Source organism: Amphiura filiformis, unplaced genomic scaffold (assembly GCF_039555335.1).
Source record: "Amphiura filiformis unplaced genomic scaffold, Afil_fr2py scaffold_22, whole genome shotgun sequence".
NCBI lineage: Eukaryota > Metazoa > Echinodermata > Ophiuroidea > Amphilepidida > Amphiuridae > Amphiura > Amphiura filiformis.
This window is the reverse complement of record NW_027305486.1, coordinates 670,719-694,336: the sequence shown is the minus strand read 5'-3', so window position 1 is coordinate 694,336 and position 23,618 is coordinate 670,719. Positions and strand designations below refer to the sequence as shown.

Here is a 23,618-nt window from a genome sequence, read left to right as displayed (position 1 = left end):
TAACCAATTTGATTGCAAGTTACAACAATTTTACATGTTCATAGTCTAAGTATGACTATCTATAACCTTACAACTATAACCTTAACCTATTTCTGGCTTCAGTGGACTGAGTGCCCTAAATCGGGTCACAATTTCATTTTATACATTCAGGCCTTGGGCCCATAGTATTACAGAATATTTTGTATTATAAAACATCACAAATACACAAACAACACAAGTTATTTTAAAATATAATGAGAAAACAATGATTGACAGTAAGGTTTCAGCTACTTGTTTTTATACTGACCGCTACATTAATGATTAGCAGCCTATTGAGTAAGGTGAGGAATTTGACAAGAATCCATACTGAGAATCCATTCTTACACAGATTGTCCTGACTAGATTTGCAGTCAGGTTCTCATAAATATAATAGGCTAATTACACAAGTTTATTCAGTTTACTGGGGTAGAATCCAAAGACTCTTGCCAGAATCCAAATGGATTCTCACCGTGTGTAACAATATTCTGATTACAGTAGGGTTTTTTTGGTCACTAAATGAGGGTTGTCTGAGTTTCCCTTGTTCTGCCCTTTGATCCTCATTCCTCACAGAGGATGGTGAATAGTTGCAACAGGCCTAAGCACTCATTTATTCACAGAGATTTTTGCACATAAAATACAAGCATATCATGCATTAAGGTGTTTTTTTTGTCAACTGAAAAAAAAGAAAGGAAGGAGTAAAACTTTCGATTTATTGCCCAACATTTTGTGCAATAAGTGTATAAATCGCCATTATTCGCAGGAGGATGATTTCTCTTTATGTAAGTTACCTGTTGTATACTATGCGCTGAGGGGTCCACTGCTGGCTTGTGCTCCAAACGGAATCGTAGACACTCATGCATCACGTCGAGAGGAATGCGCAGTAAAAACAAGTAAGCAGGTCTGAAATGAGAAACGATAATATAAAAAAACATTTCAACATCACTATGTGAAGAATGTTCATGATAGGAAGGTCTGGGAAGATACAAATGCTTTACTTAATTGATCCAATGAAACTGAAATTTTTAAATGCTTTGAACATATTCTCAAATCTATGAAGTATTACTAAAGCATTGGAAACAGGAACATTAATGCTCTGTGTCCTCAACATAGGCTTCCCTGGACTTTTTTTCTTATATTTTTGCAAAAAAAATTGAAATTTAAGAATTTTTTTTTTTAAAGTTCCAATTTATGCAATTTACAGCTTAAAATGTATGTTAAAAAAAATTGCTGACCCTAATTTTTTTTATGTTACGCCAATCAAACAATTTTTTTTAGGCCTAAGTTTTGAGATATTTTCTCAACATATCAAGAGCTATCTCAAGAATCCCTGAACCAATACTAGGCTTGTTTGTACTTATTTTAATGCATTGTTCATGCTGAATCCAAATATGTTCATGAAAATGTACAATTCTGAAATTTTTTAATTTTCGAAGCAAATTTGAAGCGTGTCGTCTGCAGTCGACACCCATATGGAGAGAGTTAAATAGATCATTAATACAGCACCATGCATACATGCTAAGGCTCCATAACAGCAAAAATGCACATGAAATGTACATGTAATTGGCCTGTAGGGTCACATACAATATACATGTAAAAAGTGGAATAGAATAATTCCCACATCTCTAGAGCCAGAATTTTAAACCTCCTGCCTTCTGTGGGAAGAGTCTCAAAAAACTGAATGATTACTTCCTCTAATCCGGTAGACTCTTCCACATCAGAAATGTCCAACTTATTTCCTGTCCTGGTATTTTCATAATATCAAAGGCTTGTCCTGTCGATTCTATAACATCAAAGGCTTTTTTCAAACCAGTGAAATCTTGTCAAATCTTCAGTGAAATTTTATTTTGGGTGAAAAAAAAACCAGTGCTGAGCTTACATGAAGGAAGGCAATCCCATAGCTAAGAATTCCTTGCTCCACGCTCCATGGTAAGAAAGTCTGACTTGGTCTTCACCTGGGGGTTTGCTGCGATATACTGCGAACGGGTTGGGTTTCTTTGACGGACCAATCAGAGCCTCCTGTAGAAAGAATACAACATACCAAAGAAATTGTTACGTTAAAATGTGTTCATGTGTGCCTTATATGTTTATGGCTAATTGGGATATTCCAGGTGCTGTACTATACACTTTTCCGTTGGAGGCACAACTCACCTGAATTCTGCTTGAAACAAGTCAAATTGTTGATATTCAAGTAGAAGTGGAAATTTTTGTGGCACATTAATTTTCGCGCTCAACACAACTAACTCAAAAATAAAAATGTGTGAATATATTCTCTTATGCATACAGAAAAGCAAAACTGCAAATTTAGGAACAAGTGAAGTACCGTAGTTAAAAATTGCCAATCACAAAAATTGCACTCGAATCCGGACACATCAGAACCCAAGCGGGTTTCCACAAGGATAGCAATATATTTATTGATTAGGCTTTTCCAGTTGAAATCTATAAACACCCCACAGAAGACATGTATCATTATTCACCTTCCACACAGGGAGTCTGAATTTCAAATGGGGTTATCTGAATGGGTGACTCCATTTGAATTCCACACCCCCTGTGTGGGCGATTTAATAAGGTCATGTTTTCCACTGGGGATGTATAGATTTCAACCAGAACAGCCCATTAGTCCTTACCTGCACATGCCCATGTCTCTTGGTCTGCATATCCTCCATCATGATAGCAGGTTTACTCAAGGACGCTTTCGTTTTATCAAGGGTTGGTCCTAGCAGATGATACAGCTGCAATGTCATCTTCCTCAATCCAAGATGCTTCAAGCTCCTATCCACGAATGGGCGATACATGGCCGTGGCGGAATCGTAATCAAAACTAAAATGGCACGCACTGAATATTCTACCCAATCGCGGCGAGTCTGCACTGAGCGGGCTGCGAGAGTTTGGTGTACTAGTACGACCCGGGCTTGACAATGCCGCACTGTCATCGTCATCGTAGAAGCTATCGTCGTCACCCATCTCGTCATCCGGCGGCTCATCTCCGATGTCAAAGGTCACAGATTTCTGCCGTTTCCCCAGCATTGGTCTATCTGATCTGTGTTCAGTGCTGCTCGACCTTGTTTTGTTATTATCATCCACTTTATGTTCACTTGGACTTGACTCAATGTTTTCTGCAAGATTTGATTTATTTTGAATCGGAGGAGATTCAACATTTTCTGCAAGATTTGATTTGTTTTGAGTCGGAGGAGACTCCACATTTTCGGCAAGGTTTGATTTGTTTTGAGTTGGAGAAGACTGGCCTAGATCGAGGCGTCTAGCTGTCGGTTTGACCATCGGTGGTTCTGAGATATTTTGCTGGCTGACCGGCGGCGTATGGTAATCAGCTTCCGGCGTGTCGTAATCGGAGTTCTCAGACTGAGCCTCGTTATTAGCACCATCTAGTCTTAACACAGCGGGTCTGACCATCTCCATCTGTCCATTGTCATCATAATAACCACCTGCCGTTTCATCGTACTCCTCATCGCCTAAACAAGTGTGTCGTCCCCCCGCATGACACCCTATACACGGCCACCACACACTTTCCTTTACATCGAACACACCAAGACCAAGCTCTGTTAGTTCAAAGGTCAAACTCAGGTCGTTGGTCACGTTCAACCACAGACACATCGTCTTGACTCGTTCGTTGAATTCAAAAGTCCCGTATTGTGGAAAGTCAGTCTGCAGCGCTTTCTGCGTGGGATAAAGCCTCTCTGCTTCTTCGAGTTGCTCGAGAAGTTTTGTGATCACCTTCCAGGCTTCCCTGCTGTCGTGGATGTAATCCGTCAAGGCTTTGCTCAGAGGTATGCAGGCTGCATCGGACGAGGTGCTGATCTTCCGACTGAATGGACCCGGTGCGTTGCTCACACTGCAGGAGTCGCATCTGTGACGTGATCTGCCCTGGACTACTTCTGCAGCAGCACCACCTGGCAGCCATTCACCATTCTCATCGTCACCATCTAACGAGCTACCCATCAGCGCGGCAGGTGGTATCATTTTCAACGTGCACCTGTTCGGCTCTGATTTCTTGTTACTGGTGTTGTCAAATTTGAATGTCATAATCGCATGTAAGATACTCTCGATAAGCTCTCTAGATTCCAGCAGTTGTTTGTCTTGTTCCATCATGGAGAGGCCGTTCTGCCAAGCTTGGAGTTCCAGCCATACAAGAGAATTCCACTCTGTTTGAAACATGTCTTGTTGAGGGGTACTGTCTTGCCTTTGCACACTGTACCTGTAGCAAAAATAACACAAGAAAACAAACTTGGGGCATTAAATTCAGCAAATGGCAGGAAAAACCTCATATGTACTTTTGGCCCTTAAACATGGATAAAGCCTTGTAGGTGTAGACGTCATATTGAAGAGGTTGCTTCATCCATGTTTAAGGGCCAAAAGTACATGCAGAAAACACCTCATATTTACTTTTGGCCCTTGAACATGGATAAGCCTTTTAGGCGTAGACTTTATATTGAATGGTTTGCTTCATCCATGTTCAGGGGCAAAAAGTACATATGAGGTTTTTCCCGCTCAGTGACAAAATGTCATTTACTGCAAGAAGTTATCATCCCTAAATTACTTGTTACTCTACTAAAAGTTCAAAATTCTAAGCTTTTTTTTCCCAAGCTGGATAAAGTTGTTCATTTTAATTACTTTTGCATCTATTGAACAGCTAGCAATGCATTGCTAATTCAATATGTCCCTGGCTGTTCAATGGATGCAACAGTAATTATCACATATGTGATGCGATCAAGCTACATGTAAATGAGCCTGATGTCGATCAAAATCATAATTCACTTTTCAATTTCATTACATAAGCCATTCTCAGACTAGAGCTTTATTTTGCTAAAATCCCCATTATAATTAGACTTATGGTTCCAGAGATATGGTCATTTTAGTGTTGCTCAGAACAATAATACAAAGGAAGTTGAATACTACATTCATGTATATTTGTAGCCTATATCTCAAAATGAATATTCCCGACATCCGACTCACTTTGCTTGATCGCATCACATATATATTACACCTGAACATATTAATTATTATTATACTCGCCTCGTATTCTCTGCATTCTGTGTGTCTTTCTTTGTTCCCATTCGAATCAACTTCGAAAAGATGTTATGAAATTCCACTCTATCCGACGGACAGTGCAACTTGGTGGAGGTACTGGACAGACGTTTCACTCTGGCTGTTGACATGCTCGGCGAATTCGGCGGGCTCTTCTGCTGCGATTTAATACTCCGAAACGGAGTGAATGAGTCTACTTTCGGAATCGGGGAAGGTAATGGCTCATACATGGTTGGCAGGGAATGAAAGCGCTCTGTCGTGGTCGTATCAGTTGTATCTATACTTATTGCACTGTGCTTGAACTCGCGATCCCTCGTCCGCTCCTTATCTAATTGTCGACTTTGTTTGCGATATCCCTGCTTAGCTTCATCGACCTGTTGCTGCAGATAGAAAGAGCTTTCATCAAGTCCCTCCATTCGGAACAACGAATGGCGTGCTCTGTATGGTCGACCACTCGCACTTGCAGTCGTCTTTGGTATGGTCAATTTAGGCGGCTTTTTGAGAATGTCTCCGTCCCTGTCGTTTCTCCTCGCGATGGTTTCGAGGTGGTGTTGTGCCAAGTAAGCCATCACCGAAACCCACGTCGCTGTCTAAAGAGTCAAATTTTTCATCTTCAAAGGGAAAGACATTAAAGGGCTGCTCTGAGGAAGCAAGCAGCTGTTCGGTATCAAAACTCCATCTTTGTGGCTCTTGAGTACCGTAACTACCGATAGTCGACTCCTCGACACTACTCATGGTTCCCGATTGACTTAAGACGTCATCGATGCCATCCCTGCAAGAAAATAAGATGAGATATATAATATAAGATTAACTTTATTACTTTCATATTTTTTGACATCAGAATCGAGGGCACCCCTGCATTTTTCATTCATTCATTTATTATTTTCACTCATCAAATAGCAAAAAGCTAGAATACATACAAAATCATAATACAAGTGAGAGTGAAGGAATCACAGGAAAGGCCAAGAAGAGGCCTGAAAGTATGTGATCCCTTGATTGGTTAATTCATCATTCGCTTCAATGAAGTAACAGTAAGCTGTCACATCTTGATATGATTTTTAAACCTAAATACATGAAAAATAACAGTTAACAATAGTAAATAAGAAAATGCACAACACAAATAAGTAATATAATTTATAAATATCCAATGTGGTGATATAAACCAGATACAATAAGAGTTAATAGTAACTTTGCATAATTTTTTAAATACATGGCGGAATTGATTAATCGATGATGAACTTTTAATGCTGTTATCAACATTATTCCATAACTTAGTAGCAGCATATTTAATAGATTTTTCACAGAAAGCTCAAATTGATAAATGGAAGCCTCAGACGATCTTTATTTCTGGTGTTTTAGTCATGGATCTTAGACAGTTTTACAAACAAATCATCAAAAACACTTGGTAAAAATCCATTTATCATGTTTGTACATTAATAAACCAAGTTCAAATGTATACATATCCCTGACACTTCAAGTATTATACCTAATCAGTAAGGGATTAGTGCTACTTCTATTTATCACTTGCACTTATAATACGAAGTGGCCTCTTTTGAATTTTAAAAAGATCATTTATGTACGATGAACATGCACATCCCCAGGCTAAAATACCATAGTTGATATACAGTAATATCAACGAACAATACAATGTATATAACGCCTCATGTAGGAGGAATTTTCTAAATTTATTAATGATACCGACATTTCTTGAACATGTTTTTACAATATTATCAATATGTTCTCTCCAAGTGATATTCTGGTCAATTTGTAGACCAAGAAACTTAGTGCTTGGCACTCTTTCAAGGGGTGTTAATACTGTAGAGTGCCTGTCAGAATCAAGAAACAGTAACAAATTGTACAATTTGTGATTTGTGAACACCTAACCTAACCCTTTCCAATACGTGGATCCCCCTGGTGTTAAGAAACACCAGGGACCACCGCTGCCACCATTTTTGTCACAAACCTCTCACGGAAATATCCTGCGCCTCTGGGACTCGAACCCACGACCCTGGGATTAAGAGGCGAGCGCGCTAGCGTATAGACCAAAAGAGGACTTCCCCTTCAGGTTCGGCTTGTATTATCCCGTGCATTATCCCTTACGTGACACGCATCATACTACTACGTTATACTAACGTGTACACGTATATCATGATCATCACACGTGAGTCAGTATTTCATTTTTAGCCGGGAATTTTTATGAACGCAAAGCTCCATACGGCCCTGCGCCCTGTTTGTAAACACGTACCATTGCCATGGGCAGCAACATCAGTTATTCAGTTACTGCCGATCAGTTATTCAGTTGCTCACCAGCATCATGAAAAATTTGGCCAATATTGTTGATTAAAATCAATATAAAAGTTGTTATAAAATAAATAAATCCTTTCCAAACAAGTTACATGTATACACTCCTACTTTACTGGGAATTACCGCTCTCATTTTACACTGAGTATGTTCATCATCACGATTCACGAAATGTTATTGATGCTGAATTTACACTCGATCACTGAGTGGCGGGCGGCTGGATTGTAGCCAATCACGTAATACGTTTTACGATACTTGGAATACGAATTTTAAAGCGCGATACCCAAGCCTTGAAATAAGCGGACTGGAACCAGGAGCAATTTGTTTCGAACATTGCTCCTGGTTCACTGGGACTTTACAAGAACCAGGAGCAATTTCTGAAGAAACAGGAGCAATTTTCAAATATTAAATTCTTTTCTGCATATACAATACATCATACCGGCATGACTGCATCAAGTGCAAAACTGTAACCAGGAGCAATTTATTTTAGAAAATTGCTCCTGGTTCTTGTGAATTTTACAAGGACCAGGAGCAATTGGTGGCTTTACGAGAGCAAATTTGCTCCCCGCGCCTGCTTATTTCAAGGCTTGGCGATACCTGATTGGCCACAATCCAGCTGACCGTCACTCAGCGATTGAATGTATTATGTAAATTCAGCGTGAGGGACTGACAGGCGATAGACAAAACATTAACATAACAAACACACTGCGACATTTTTAAGTCGCAATTTTTTCATGCTTGTTTTTCTACGTGTTACGCATTAATTTTCTTGCTTGTTTTTAGATTGTTTTCTTGTGTCATTTTATAATAAAGCCTGAAGAAGGTACGCTTGGTACCGAAAATTTGCTGCTAATGTACAACTGTTTCCCGTCTTCGTTCGTTTTATTTCATAATAAACACTAGTACGGAAATCCCCTGTTACTTGCTCTGTTGATCAACCGTGGTAATGCAATAGCATTGCGGCCATCTAGCATTTACAAAAAGTATTTTCCGACCACGTGGCTTTTTGGAAAAGTTGGCTTTCCAAGCCAAGCATGTGCGCGCGTAACATTAAAATTGCTTTATGCTCTGGGTCCAGGCTTGGGTCTTTTAAAATCAGAGGGAGGGTGGGGGTAATGATGATGAAATATTTTCTATAAAAAAAATAAAGGAAAGTAGATTATCCCTAACCCAACTAGGTCTCACTAAAGCTCACTATTAAAACCACTCTGCGTGCATGCATTCCACGGGACTTGATGACGCAATCAACCCAAGTCATATATACCCAGGGAATCGTTGGCCGGGCCAACGTCACCTGTGTGGCTACATGCTGGGGATCTTCTGCGTGGCATGCGAGGGGTCTGAGGGTCGAATCCCGAGGGTGCCAAGTGACTTTTTTCTTCATCTTCTCTCCTTTTTCGTTTCTTCTTTCCCTTCCGAATAAGTTCCGATAGCAAAAAACCCACGGGTAGGGTTAGGGTTAAAGACCTAAACTGAAAAACTAAAAATTCATTAAAAGTTTTAAAAAAAAGAAGAGTCTAAATTCTGTATTTATGGTATTTTTTAAGACCATATAAAACTCCCATCCCAAATATCGAAGCAACAACATTTACGTGTTAATTACTATCACATTTTATTATCATCCGAATCGTGAAAAGTGAAAAACCCACTGCCAAAAAAGGCACCGGCCCCCTGGCCCCCACTGGCTACGCCACTGGTATTCTCTCGTCGGGCCACGCCACATCCATTCATGCATTGGAGTGAAAACAACTTATCGCATTATTTTTATTTGCAGAGAGTCAAACCTAGCTCAATAGTGTGATAGCTTGTGATACACTCCAGAGTTCAGTGAATGTGAATGTTGTTTCAACAACTCTTCCTACACCTTTGTACAGGAGCCAACCGTTGTTAAACCGTGATGAACCCACACTTTTACTGAAGCGTATACTGTGAACGCGAAGCGAGACTACGCGCTACGCTGAGAGCGCGTAAAATTCATCATGCCTGGAACCTTTGTGCGTATGCCAGCTTACAAGTTGAATTCAGTATTTTTCAGGTAGCGGCTAAACATTGCCGTTTTATTCTGTAGTTTTATTGCTGATATCAAAAGAGAAATTATCGAAGTTTTTGTAAGGCTGAGTGGCAATGATCAACTGACATTCCTCGTAAAATAATCGTGAATTATACGATATTTAGCTTCTTTTCGTTGTTGAAAGGGATCAATCATAGTTTCATCGTTGTTCATCACCGTTTATCAACTGCTCGCGTCCGGCGTGCGTCTGCGCAGTTTACTTCGCCGGGCAGCTAAAGCTGCCCTCGCCAAGTAAACCACGCAGACGACGCGGCCGCATCGCTGTTAAACGGTGATGAACAACGGTGAAACTCGCGTCAGCGGCGTCTGCGTGGTTTAGCCGCCGGGCAGCTAAAGCTGCCCTCGCCAAGTAAACCACGCAGACGACGCTGCCGCATCGTTGTTAAACGGTGATGAACAACGGTGAAACATGATTGAATCCCTAATTTCACTCCAGTGCTATTGTCAGCCGGTTCATGCCCGGATGTCCGGATGTCCGACCGACGGATATAACTCTCTGATTGGTTGCTGAGTACTGAGCCTGAGGTGATCTGCTGCTGCCATTGACCAAGTTCGAATTTGTGAATGAAGTTTATATTCACTCGCGATACACCGATAGATCGCTTCATCGCTAGCCTATCGCAATTGCCATTGCGGGCCCTTTTTGAACTTGAAGTTGATTTGCATATTTGGCTGTTTCTAAATCTTGCACCCTCACAAAGTAAGAGGACACTTACCGTTGCACTCAATGACAATGGGGGAAATTAGTGACTGAGAAACATCCCGTCTTTCATCATGTGTGTCTAACGCATGAACTTGAACACATTGAACAATGTAAAATAATGGTATTTTGGCGATCTTTTCTTTTAGACCACCCTCGCTATAAATTATTACTTTTGCATCAAGTTTTACTTTTGCATCAAGGTTAAACAGTTGCCAAACACTTTGAAGTCAAGGTTTAATGTATTGGAAGGAGGGCAGGGCTTCGATAATGAGGGAAATTATGGGGTAAAAAACAAGGTTAAAACAACTTTTTGAAAACAAGTGAAAACGGCTATTCTGCTCGGAAGTTTTGGAGTATTGGAAGGAGGGCAGGGCTTCGATAATGAGGGAAATTATGGGGTAAAAAACAAGGTTAAAACAACTTTTTGAAAACAAGTGAAAACGGCTATTCTGCTCGGAAGTTTTTGTCTCAAAAAATAATTCAAAAATTATTGGAAATGCAAAAAACATAGCTTCATAAAATCAGCATCACTTCCGTCACATGAAAACATGATCAGATGAGTGGAAAATGGCAAAGAATTTGTGAAATGAGGGAATTTTTTTAAGTAAAATACATCGTGTATTTCAAAATCCATGTTTCTTAGCATCCTGCTGCTTAATGAAAGAAGCTGAAGGATTTCTTTTAATTTATAAATGAAGTATGTCTACTCCCCTTAAAATCACACATAAAAGAAATCACACAAATGCCTTAGTTTTTTCATTATATGGTGAAAAGTTTTGGAAGTATTGGAAGGAGGGCAGGGCTTCGATAATGAGGGAAATTATGGGGTAAAAAAAACAAGGTTAAAACAACTTTTTGAAAACAAGTGAAAACGGCTATTCTGCTCGGAAGTTTTTGTCTCAAAAATAATTCAAAAATTAAAAAAAAAACAAAAAACATAGCTTCATAAAATCAGCATCACTTCCGTCACATGAAAACATGATCAGATGAGTGGAAAATGGCAAAGAATTTGTGAAATGAGGGAATTTTTTAAAGTAAAATACATCGTGTTTTTCGAGAAATTCGCCATCTTGAATAAATGCATCATGCAGTAAAAAACTGTCAAACGCGCTTGTAAATGTTTGATACGTGAGCGTAAATCACTGTCAAAACGAGCGTACATCAAGCGCTCGTGCTACGCGAAAGTTTTAAAGTTTGCATCACCGGTTTTGCATTCAGCTCTTTTACATCAAAAATTGCAATAAAAACACGGATTTTGGAACAAAATAAAGCTTGTTCGATAAAATAAAAGGTATGCTTGTATAGCTAAGAACATGTTTAACCTTGATGCGAAAGTTTAATTGAGTTATGTAAGCTATCCACCAGTGGAGCTTCTGCGACCCCTACGCAGAACTTCCGATAGTGGATTATCTGCGCACGGTGGACGCAAGGAACCCACAGTCGGATTTTCTGCGCACGCACTGAAACTCCCTCCGTATATAGTTCCGGTGGATTAATTCTGCGCTTTGCACATCGCAGGGAATCCACTGACGGATTTTCGGCGCACGGGCGCTGAAACTCCCCTCCGTATATAGTTCCGGTGGATTAATTCTGCGCAGTCGCAGGGAATCCACTGACGGATTTTCGGCGCACGTGCGCTGAAACTCCCCTCCGTATATAGTTCCGGTGGATTAATTCTGCGCACGGTCGTAGGGAATCCACGGACGGATTTTCGGCGCACATGCGCTGAAACTCCCCTCCGTATATAGTTCCGGCGGAGTAATTCTGCGCACGGTCGCAGGGAATCCACGGACGGATTTTCGGCGCACGATTTAATCATCTCATGAATTGTTACGATTTAATATTATTATGGTAGAAAGTAAGTAATATTATTTAGGCCTATATGTTTAGAGTCAGTTCTGCGCATCAAGTATCATGTTTAAAAAACATGTTTAAAAAAATAACTTTGAAAGTAAGAAATATTATGTATATATATATTTAGAGTCAGAACGGTGGAGTATTTCTGCACGGTCGCAAGGAATCCACAGTCGGACTTTTCGGCAAGACGTTAGCTGAAACTCCCTCCGTATATAGCTTCGGTGGAGTAATTCTGCGCACGGTCGCAGGGAATCATACCGGTAATATTTCTTACTTTCTAAGTTATTTTTTAAACTGACTCTAAACATATAGGCCTAAATAACATTTCTTACTTTCTACCATTTAATAATATTAAATCATAACAATTCATGAGATGATTAAATCGTATACTTAAAATCCGCATTAGTGGATTCCTATGACATGCAGGCGCAGAATTACTCCACCGAGCTATATTCGAGGGGAGTTTCTGCGCATGTGCGCCGAAAGTCCGGCTGTGGATTCCCTGCGACCGTGCGCTGAATTACTCCACCGTTCTGACTCTAAAAATATATATAATATTTCTTACTTTCCAAGTTATTTTTTAAACATGTTTTTTAAACATGATACTTGATGCGCAGAACTGACTCTAAACATAGGCCTAAATAATATGACTTACTTTCTACCATAATAATATTAAATCATAACAATTAATCATGCGCTGAAAATCCGCCAGTGGATTCTCTGCGACCGTGCGCAGAATTACTCCACCGGAGCTATATACAGAGGGGAGTTTCTGCGCACATGCGCCGAAAATCCGTCCGTGGATTCCCTGCGACCGTGCGCTGAATTACTTTACCGGAACTATATACGGAGGGGATTTTCAGTGCACATGCGCAGAAAATCCGACTGTGGATTCCTTGCGTCCACCGTGCGCAGATAATCCACTATCGGAAGTTCTGCGTAGGGGTCGCAGAAGATCCACTGGTGGATCATGTACATACATGTTTAATTTGATAAATTCGTTATTTTAACCTTTATTTAACTCGGGTGGTCTAAAAGAAAAGATCGCCGGTATATTTTCATAATTTGGTAAGCTTAAATTTTAGCATTAGTTTCAATGGATAAAATGCAACTTCTAGAAAACTGCTTGACAAACCCTTGTACTAAATAGCAAGAAATTATCCTCAACATTGGATTCTAAATAGAAATGAAAACAATCAATGGCTACAAATCCTTACATGATGCCAATCAAATCGCTATGTTGTGGCACATCGCTACGCATTTCTTCCTCGTCTTCCGCCATGTCTGTTTTGGGCAAATTGGTGTACACTCTACACCACGACGTAGGGCAGGTTATGAATATTAATGAAGTGATGTCACGCAATCAATTAAAGCCTTTTCTGTCTGCTTTTCTGGTAAATTTTGGTGCAGGGCTGGAATACCTAGCTTTCAGCCCCCCCAATAATAATCCTAGGTGATGTTAAAAATTGTGATTAAATATAGAGGGAAAATGGGTGTTTGTGACCTACAGCATTTTTCGCGCGCTTTGCACGCATTTGTACCATAAACTTATTATGTTGCCAAAAGGTGCTGAATTCACTATACTTCAAGAAATTTTTTACAACCCCATCCCCGATGTCAAAAAGAAATCTATGCCACTGGAGGGACTCTCACCTCAGGGGCTGTGCAATAAATAATTATGATTGCCTGCCAAAAATCTTTGCCACCCTTAACCTTGCACATGCCAATTTTTTTTGGATCCCAATTTGCAAACCTTAAATGGTTTAAATATATAATACATGTTGCAAGCGAAGCAAGCAGGAAAATGTGCATATTTAAGCGTTTCCTAAGCCTTTTTAGAGTGTTTTATTCGGGCGCTCCAAGAATGTGTGCCAAAAATCGCAATTTTACCCAGTTCCCCCAGGGCTCATAATTATTGCACAGCCCCTAAAAATCATTACAGCTCAGAAAAAAATAAAAGCAATAATTGTATATTTGCCTTTAGTAAAAAAAAAACCACCCATGTTTTGGGCCAAATACGGTATCGGGTAAAATTGCACGCCTTCAAGCGCACTGGCCCCATACAAATTAAAATAGCAAAACACACCTCATTTGGGGCTAAAATGGTCTGAAATTGAAATTTTTCACACACTTCACTCCGCGTAAAAAAGTCGTAAATCCGGAACCATATCAATTTGTGAGTGCTCTTTTAGCCAAGTCATAGTAATGTTGAATGATTGATATTAAATCATAATGTTGATTGTTCATATATTGGTTGATTGGTCGATTGATTGATTGATTGATTGATTGATTGATTGATTGATTGGTTGATTGATATTTGTAGGATTGAATAGGCCCTACCAAAATATTATAAATGCACAGATAAATAGGTATGTATATTCATGAAACAAGAGGCGCGACATCACCTCATTAATATTCATATATTGCTCTACGTGATAGTGTAAAGTGCACACTGATTTTCCAAAACAGACGTACGAGCAGCCGAGCAGGAAGCGATCATGTGCCACAACAACATTGAACATGCATGTACTGTACAGCGATTTTGATATAGGCATCGCCATCGTGTATAATTATGTAAGGATTTGCAGTCATTGGTTATTTTCATTATGTTGCAAAAGTAGCCATTTCCCAAAGTGACATTTTCTATTTATTGAATTCTAAAAATAAATTTTAAGCTTACCAAGGGCAAGGCAAATACACTATAGAAAAAATATTAAATTCGTGTACATCGTGTCGTGGAACATTCAATTACGCTTGTTACTCGCGACTAATCATGCTAACTACACGCAGCATAACGCTACTTCACGCGTCCATATTAGCGAGGCTATCTGTGTACAACTGCTTACTACGCAGCCACAGCCATGCAAAGAGTCTGTATGTTCCACGATGTACACAAATTTGATAATTTTTCTATAGCTCGTCGTAGCGGTTCCATTGTCCCACTGGCCTAATCTAAAACGTAGATTGCATGGCGATCGGAGTGTAGCGTCAGAGCACCTCGGACTAGCAATACACGTACACTGACATGACTGAATGCACAAAATATTAACCCTATCTATAGTATAGGGTCTTTTGACTGTGGTAATCCAAAACCATGCTACACATGTATATCATAAAACCTGGCTATATCTAGAGAACTGCTAAGCCCAGTGACTACTATTCCCCAGAATAGAGCGGTTAGTGGGTTTTAGCTGTTCTTGGATATAGTGTGTTTAAAAGGCGCTATAGTAGGGCTACAAAATAGGGGGTCAGGTTTGGCATTGAGTGAGAGACAGGCCATTTTTAAGTCTAAATTAGGGGGGCATTGGGTAAGAATTGCTTTTTTAAATGGGATCTTTGAATTTCTAGTTGTAGATGGTTTCAAATGGATTTGGTATTTAAAAATCAGTCTTAAAATAGAAGTTGCTGTCCAAATTGAAAAATAAGGGTCTTTGGGTTTCAGGTGAAATGGAAAAGTAAGGGGTCTTTGGGTGACAGAGCATGTGTTCGAAGACAAATATGACCACATCTTTGGGATGCTGAAAAGGGGGTCTTAACAGCCCTAGATACGTGTCACCTCCAAAGTGGTAGTTGGGGTTCCAAAATGGCATATGTGAAAAGGGGGGGGGTAAAGATTTTTTACCATGTGGAAAGGGAGGTAAATTATTTTTTGGCATATGAAAGGGGGGGATAAAGATTTTTTGGTTAAACATGCTCAGTTCAAGAATTTGTTAAGGGGGTACTACGTACCCCCAATTTTGTGCCTATTTTTGCATTTTTCTCAAAAATTATAGCACATTGGTGACAAGTAAGATATACATATGTATATTATAGGGGCAAGGACTACTGCACTGAAAATTCAGCAACTCAAAAGGCAAGTAGTTATTGATTTATTGATCAAATATTGGTTTTCCCTCATTTTTTACTTTAACTCCACAACTGTTGTCTGCTGAAATAAAATTTCCAGTGCAGTAGTTGTAGTCCTTGCCCCTATAATATCATGATATACATATCTTACTTGTCACCAATCCAATGCGCTATAAAATTGGGCAGGGGTGCAGTACCCCCTTAAGACACTTAAACATGACAACAAGTATTGACGTGTTAAGAGAGACAATGATCAACTTATCTCTGAGCCTAAGCAGCTAAGGGAAAAGCTAAGGTTTTGAATAAATACTTCAAGTCTGTATTTACAAGAAGACATGACCAAAATCCCTGAACCAACAGCAGCAGAATTCCCTCATAATGCAGAATTTCACCATCACCAAGGAAGTCGTTAAAATATAAACTTCGGGCTAATTAAGGTGGCTGTGTACTCTCAGACATGCATGTAGTAAAAGTGCAATAACTTTGTAATTATTCGCATAAAACATATAAAAGTATACATTTTTATGAAGGCAAGACATCAATAAATCTTAATATAAATACAGATTTGGGGTAAAAACAACAATTTTGAAGAAAATCACAAAAAAGTGAGTTTTTGGCAATATTTGTTAGGTACATCATAACAAAAAACACTCTTTCCAAAATATTTTATTTTGTTTTTAGCTCAATCTTGAGGCTCCATTCCAAAAACGTTTTTTTTATTTTTTTGATATTGGCCTTATTTTTTGAGATATTGACCATATAACTTAGGCATCAAAATGAACTTTTTAAAATTCACAAACGCCTATTTGCACAAAATGATGCCCAAAATCGGAAATAGACCAAAATATAAAAAAATGAGAAAACCGTTTCTTGAGTCGATCATGCTTTTTACGATGATCATATTTGCTTACCTATAGATGCTGTATTTATTGAGTTATCGTGTACCTAAATCGTCATTTTACCGAGAAAATGAACATTGAAATAATGGCCGTTGAAGTTTAAAGTGGTCACATTTTGCACTTTCATCGAATCTCACAGGAGAATGCGACAGTTTTCGTTTTTGAAACTTATATTACGTGAACATCGGGTAAATCCACAGCCCCTTGAGAAGTTTGAGCGAAATCCATTCATAACTTGATATTTAAATCGGGAAAGAACTTGAAAAACCCCACATTTTATCAGCTAAAACGGAGCCATTTGACCACTAGGTTTTTTTTCTTCTGTGGTGTTTCCATAAGATGCGCCGCGCATGCAGATAAGCGTCAGCGTAAGCGTCAGCGTATTTGTGCGTTAACAAATTGCGCGACACGCAACGCGATGAGTTGTTGCGTGCGTGTACCTTGCTGGTACAACAAAGATTTTCTTTCCTTTTCAATTTCAAACACGAGTGGAATAGTGAAATAAAATCCTTAAAATATTGCAGTTGGTGTTTACAAATCTGGATTTTCATTCCTTGTATTTATAAAAACATAACAAGGTACAAACATATCATAAAAACTCAATTTTGAGAAAGAAACAATGGCTAGAGTACACAGCCGCGTTAAGATCCGGCTATCCTTATAGACATCCGTCTAGCATTTTGAAAATACTTGCCAAACAAATTGCTCCAGTGCTCACTATTATACACAGCCAGATGATGGATTTCCTTGACACCCATAAGATCCGTACAGACAGTCAACGTGTGATATGTAAATGCCGGTCTTGTGACACTCAGCTGGTTCTTACTGCCAACGATTTGTTGCAGGCATTGGATGACAAATCCTCGGTTATGGTGAAATTCTGCATATGAGGGAATTCAGGTACTGTTTATTCAGGGATGTTGGTAATGGCTGCTTGTGTAAAAACAGACTTGAAGTATTTATTCAAAACTTCAGCTTTCCCCTTAGGCTCAGTGATAAGTTGATCAGTGTGGTCTCTATTATTCCAAAATGGTGGAAGTAATAAAAAAGGCCATAAAGGCATATTTTTATTTAATTCGATACGGGGAAATATATATTATTCAAAAGAGTTCTAAAAGATCATTACATATTAATAACAATAATCATTAGAGTTATGAGTAAGCCCAAATTTTGCTCTAGAATCCGGGTTTTTTTTTACCACTTCCCCTTTTAGTGAATTTTAACGTTACTATTATTAGTAGTAGTAGTTATTATTATTAGTAGTAGTAGGAGTAGTAAAAAAATTAAACTGCACACAAATGTTGTGTTGGATTCAACAATACACATTTGTTTATGTCCATAATTATCATGTTTTACAAATCTCATTAATATCCATTTTTCTTTAATCTACAGTGGGGTATAAATGCTGGAGTGGTTTCTGGTGATCTTTGGAAGTATCTGCACTGACCACCACAATTCATAAGCCTCTTACAAGTGGGTCGCCGATGTGTTTGGGAATGTTCCTGGTTGTGAACTGTGATCAAAGAAACAATGTGAGAAGGGATTGCAGTTGCACAATGAAAACTACTGACTTTATATCATCTGCTCTTTCCAAGTTGACTCATTGGATTAGTTTGTGCAGAGTACTGGTCTAGCAAACCGAAGGTTCCAGACTCAAGTTTCGGCTTCATCTCAGATAACTTTATTACTTATAGTAGACGGAGCAGATAGAGGAGCAGCAAAGTTTCCAGCGGTCAAATCATGTATATTGCATGATATGTACTGTATGATAGAAAAGTTCCCGATGTTCCACAGATAGTATATTCCTATCCTGCAACAGAGCAGCTCAAATCATGTGTTATGTACTGTATTACTGCCGTACACTCCGCAACTTCATAAAGTGGCTAATAATAACCCCATTTTGTTGCTTTGCCAGACAATTTACTCGCTCTAGACTTGTATGTCTTATCAAAATCTTAAGTGTCTATATGGTGACTCTTACAGTCCTGTTTATTATCTGCCAAAAACTTCCTTACTCATATTTCTATCGTTTGTATGATAGTAGTGGAATAAATTTTGCAAGAATAAGGATCCTTAATGATCAAAGACGGTTTAAAGCACATGAGGTACTGTTAGAACTTAATCCAAATGAGACTCGAAGCATGTATCTTGAAAATGCTAAATCTGACCATCTAAAATATGCCATTGGTGTTGTAACTGTTGCGAGGAAAAACTTCATTTCAGAAGTGGGTGAATTGAAATATCTTACTCAGGTCATGACACAGTTACACGATGTAATTGCAAAACAAGGTGCTACAAATGATGTCTTTCCTTTCATATGCAATGTAGATCTGAAGCCAGAAGACTTTGATGAGGCACTACACCTGGCACAGTATTTTCCGAACATAACAAAGTTGTACTCTTCAACATATCAACAAGGTAGTTTTCAACGGACTGGGAAAACGGAAATGGAGAAACAAGACTATGTGTTCTGTTTAGAATCAGCGTTAGAATATAGCCCTGATTATGTCATTCTAATTGAAGACGATGCCTATCCAAAGGATAATTTTTTAGAAGTTTTAGAACACCTTATCAAGACAAAACTTGAAACTAACATACGGAGAGGCGAGAGAACTCTAAATACAGTGAGATGGGGTTGGGTTAAATTAATGATTCCCTATTCACTCACAAAATATCATCGAAATTGGTTCTTTTTCTATCAGTGGGTCGCACTAGCACTATTACATTCTGGAATCGTGTGGCTTGCATATTGTTTCTACATTGAATGTTGTTCATCAACTCAGGAATCACCAGCAAACATAATTAAGACTTATGCAAGATCTTTATGTGCACTACTCTTCACATTTATCTACTTTTTATTGATTATCTGGATCATAGGAAGGGCATATTATGTACAAGTAAGGAGTTTCTCACCGTATCTTCATGCTTTGGAACCAGGAACATCTTGTTGCACACCGGCTCTTTTATTCCCGTCTAGTGAAGTTCCAAGTATAGTAAAATATCTCGGAAGCATCAAGTGTAGTAGACATTTTCCGTTAGATTTTGCTTTGGATAATTACAGAATAGACAATAACATCAAACAGTATTTAGTTTCACCAAATATATTCAGTCACATTGGATTCTATTCATCATTACGGCAAAGTTATAACACAAACGAGGCAGAATTTGTTTGAAGAGGTTTGCTTTCATTTTCTGCATGGTAATTATTATCGCTAGTAAAAAGCCAAAGAAACAAATCACAACAAATTTACTTTACACAGATATTATTACATAAATTTCAATGATGATGTGTTTTACGTATTTATAAATATGCACGTGACCACCTCCGTGCTGCGAAAACAGCTTGTAGATAGGAAGTCTGGATGTAACATTTGACACTGCAGCTTGGGTTCCTGTACATTGAATGCAATAGCGGTGTCAACACCAGCCAGTACAGCAAAATGGTATATTTTGTTTAACTTTGTGATATTATTGTAAACGTTTCCGTCAATAAACATTTTTCCCGTCGGCAAATATTTTCAAAATGTTGTGTTTGATAACATATTACACATTTGGAATCCCTCTCATGTGTAATAATTTTGCAATTAAAATTAATACTTAAATTCCTGGCTTAAAATTGTTGATATTTATGTAAAGAGTTCCTATCCTTGTCAACGGCATGAGGATTTGGTCACACTTGCTGGTCTTGGTATATGTCGTGCCCATGGGCCACGTGCGTAGTTATAAATATAGTTGAAATGAGCTGATGTTATGGTAACAGATTAGTCCCAGAGGATGATTTAAGTACTACCCACCACCCCACTGGGTTTACTGTGCAGCAGGCGAGCAGTGTGAGTAACATGACACCACTGCTTTGCTATGCTGCATAGAAGTGCATGGTTAAATTTGAATTTGTACAGTTATATTTACATAAAAAACGCTGTGAAGATGCTGGTCGATTTCACATTTTATGTTACCTACAGAAGGTGTGAATTATCCTTTAAACACATCACTTTTGTTCTGAAGTCGACCAAGTAATAATGACACATGCACAATTCTAAAACAACATCTTTTGCACAGAGTTCAATGGGATTTGAAAAGTAAAGTGGCAGTTGAAACTCTAGTGATAACACTTTTGCAGTGCATGATGGGGCTTCCTTAAATCATCCTCTGGATTAGTCCTAAAATGTATTGTAAAATGTGTGCTAAAGGTCAAGTGGGAAATGAATTCCATTATTTGTTTGTTTGTCCTTATTTTGCTACTGACAGCAAATTACCTATTAAAGTAGGTATTTTTACAATAATCCAAACAGTATCAAGATGTATGAATTGTTAAATTAAACAAGTACTTCAAATGGTGCTCACAAACCTTTGCAAATTAGCCAAAGTTATTATGACGCAAAGTTTATATGAATGTTTTTTCCTGTATATATCATATGTATTAACCATTTATATATTTATAATTTATTCACTTGTTTTATTAAATATTATGTTATTTCTAAAAAATACTTTGCACTGCCTTGCATGTTTTTTCGATCTACTATGTACCCAGGGAGCAAACCCCCATATTTTGATGCAAACTGACTTGGGAAGATATAAAAACGTGTCCTATATAGATGGATTCTATGGACTATACACCACATCCCTAGGGTGGACACGTTTTGAAATCAGCTGCACAGGGGTGTTATGGGGGTCAAAGTTTGCCCCCAGAAACCCATTTTGCAGCGTAATACTTAATATAATACACTAAATGGGACAAAATCACTTTTATTTTACACAAAGATTATTAAATTAATGCTTAAAATTATGCCATACATTTGATTGGACTGGGCCACCATAGTGTGGTGGTGGTGTTGGTGGTGTGTGTGTGTGTGGGGGGGTTATCAGATGAAGTAGAGCTAAGCATATATGGCATGTATGGTATATATCATATTTCGTTAAATTTTGCAGTTAATACACTACTCTGATGTGCTGTTTCACATTCTTTCCTTGTTTCTGGATAGATATAACAAACAAGTAGCTAGATCCTCTTAATCTTTACGATTTAGGTTCCCCTACTTATCGAATTGACCACCTTTTTCTATCCTGAATACCCTCTGCCTAGTAACAGAGACCCGACTTACCAAAACCAGTCCTTGACCCAGCTATAGCCATTATAGAGCCTAATATAGCAATGCAGCATCATATCTGCGTCTCTCAGTATTGTTCACCTCTCTCTCTCTCTGACCACAAGCAAGCGCATGGACCCTGAGTTTGAGCCCTTACTCAGTCCTGAGTACGGTACCCCTAACACACCCTGGGACTCCCCGAACTCCATACTCCTAATCATATCCCCGGGACCCCTAACAGAAAGACCTGTAACTGCATCCCTGGAACCTCTAACTCCGTCCCCGAGACTCATGACCGTCCCTGGGGTCATCTTCAGTACCTGTAAACCGATATCCGGTTCCCCTTACCCAATGCCAATGCCCACTGTACCCCTTACCCTGTTCCTGGTACCCAATCCTGGGACCCCTAACTCCATCCCCAACTCCTTACCCTATTCTCTGGGACCTCTAACACCAACTATTGGAACTTTAACTCCATTTTAGGAATCCATAATTCCGTCCCCGATACCCATGACCCGTCCCTAGGACCCTAACCCCATCTTCATTACCTGTAACCCCACACCCGGTTCCCCTTATCCAATGTCGGTACCCCTTACACCATTCCTAGTACCCCTGTACCCCTTACACTATATATCTGGCACACCAACTATGGGACCTTTTAACTCCATTCCTGAAACCCCTAACTACTTCCACGAGACCCATGACATGTCCCCGGGACCCTAAGCCCATCTTTGGCAGCTGGGTAACCGTCCCTGGTATCATAACCCCATCTTCAGTACATGTAAACACATATCCGGTTCCCCTTTCCCAATGCCCGATACCCCTTACCCCATTCCTGGTACCCATTACACCAACCCTGGGACCCCTAACTCCATCCCCTGTACCCCTTACCTTATATATTCCTGGGACCTATAACACCAACTATGGGACCTTTACCTCCATTCTTGGAACCCCCAACTACGTCCCCGAGACCCATGGCACGTCCCTGGGACCCTAGGCCCATCTTCGGTACCTGTAACCCCAAATCCGGCTTCCCTTACCAAATGCCCGGTACCCCGACCATGGGAGGAATAACTCCATTCTCAGTACCCCTTACCCTATCCACGGGACCTTTAACACGATTGTCACCTCTAACCTTATTCCTCGAACCCCTAACTGCCGGGTCCCCCAACCCTGTCCCTGGTACCCAAAATCCCATGGCCGGTCGTCCCTGAAACCCCTTAACCCCTTCAAGTCATAACCTGTTGTATCCTTTGCCCTATCCAGTGTCCCCTATAGCCCCTTCTCCGGTACCCCTAAACATGCCTTTCGTATTCCCAACTCCATCCTCAGTACACCTAACTCTGTCCCGGTACCCATTACCCAAACCCGGGAACCTCTAACTCCATCCTTAGTACCCCTAACCTTATCCCTGGGTCCCCTAACACCGACTATGGGACTCTCCCTGGCCCCATTCCTGGCACCCCTAACTCCGTCCACTGAACCCCTAACCGTGGTACCCCAAACCCCATTGCTGATACCCATAATCCCATCCCTGGATCCCTTAACCCCTTCACCTGGACCCATAAACTGTTGTCCCCGTGACCCTCGTTACCCTTTACCCTGTCTTGGGTACACCTGATACTTGGACTTTATCAGTGGACGAGACATTACCAGCTACCCTTTCTTCATCGGAAAACCTACATGGTTAGAGAAAAGCAAGACTGTTCCACTGGATCATCTTGCTAGTTTTGCAGAGGCTGACCACAACCTAACAGATGACGACATTGACCAGGCGCGGCAGTTGTTCATTTCAGT

The 23,618-nt window shown here is 39.6% G+C and overlaps 2 protein-coding genes across 2 annotated transcripts in view; one reads left to right on the top strand and one right to left on the bottom strand.

Annotated features, from left to right (window-relative positions):
• The window catches only part of LOC140143503 (mitogen-activated protein kinase kinase kinase 4-like), a 39,812-nt gene extending 26,540 nt beyond the window's left edge, over positions 1 to 13,272 (bottom strand). Inside the window, 6 exon segments of the mRNA XM_072165334.1 lie at positions 807 to 918; positions 1,895 to 2,034; positions 2,643 to 4,227; positions 5,046 to 5,555; positions 5,557 to 5,829; positions 13,207 to 13,272. Of these exon segments, the coding sequence (XP_072021435.1) occupies positions 807 to 918; positions 1,895 to 2,034; positions 2,643 to 4,227; positions 5,046 to 5,555; positions 5,557 to 5,829; positions 13,207 to 13,271 (2,685 nt within the window). The 5' untranslated portion in view covers position 13,272.
• A 1,190-nt stretch (positions 13,273 to 14,462) lies between these two features.
• On the top strand, positions 14,463 to 20,640 carry LOC140143450 (post-GPI attachment to proteins factor 4-like). Its single transcript, XM_072165286.1, has 2 exons — positions 14,463 to 14,563; positions 18,127 to 20,640. The coding sequence occupies exon 2, from the start codon at positions 18,567 to 18,569 to the stop codon at positions 19,905 to 19,907; it is 1,341 nt and encodes a 446-aa protein (XP_072021387.1). The 5' UTR covers positions 14,463 to 14,563; positions 18,127 to 18,566; the 3' UTR covers positions 19,908 to 20,640.
• Positions 20,641 to 23,618: the final 2,978 nt, after the last annotated feature.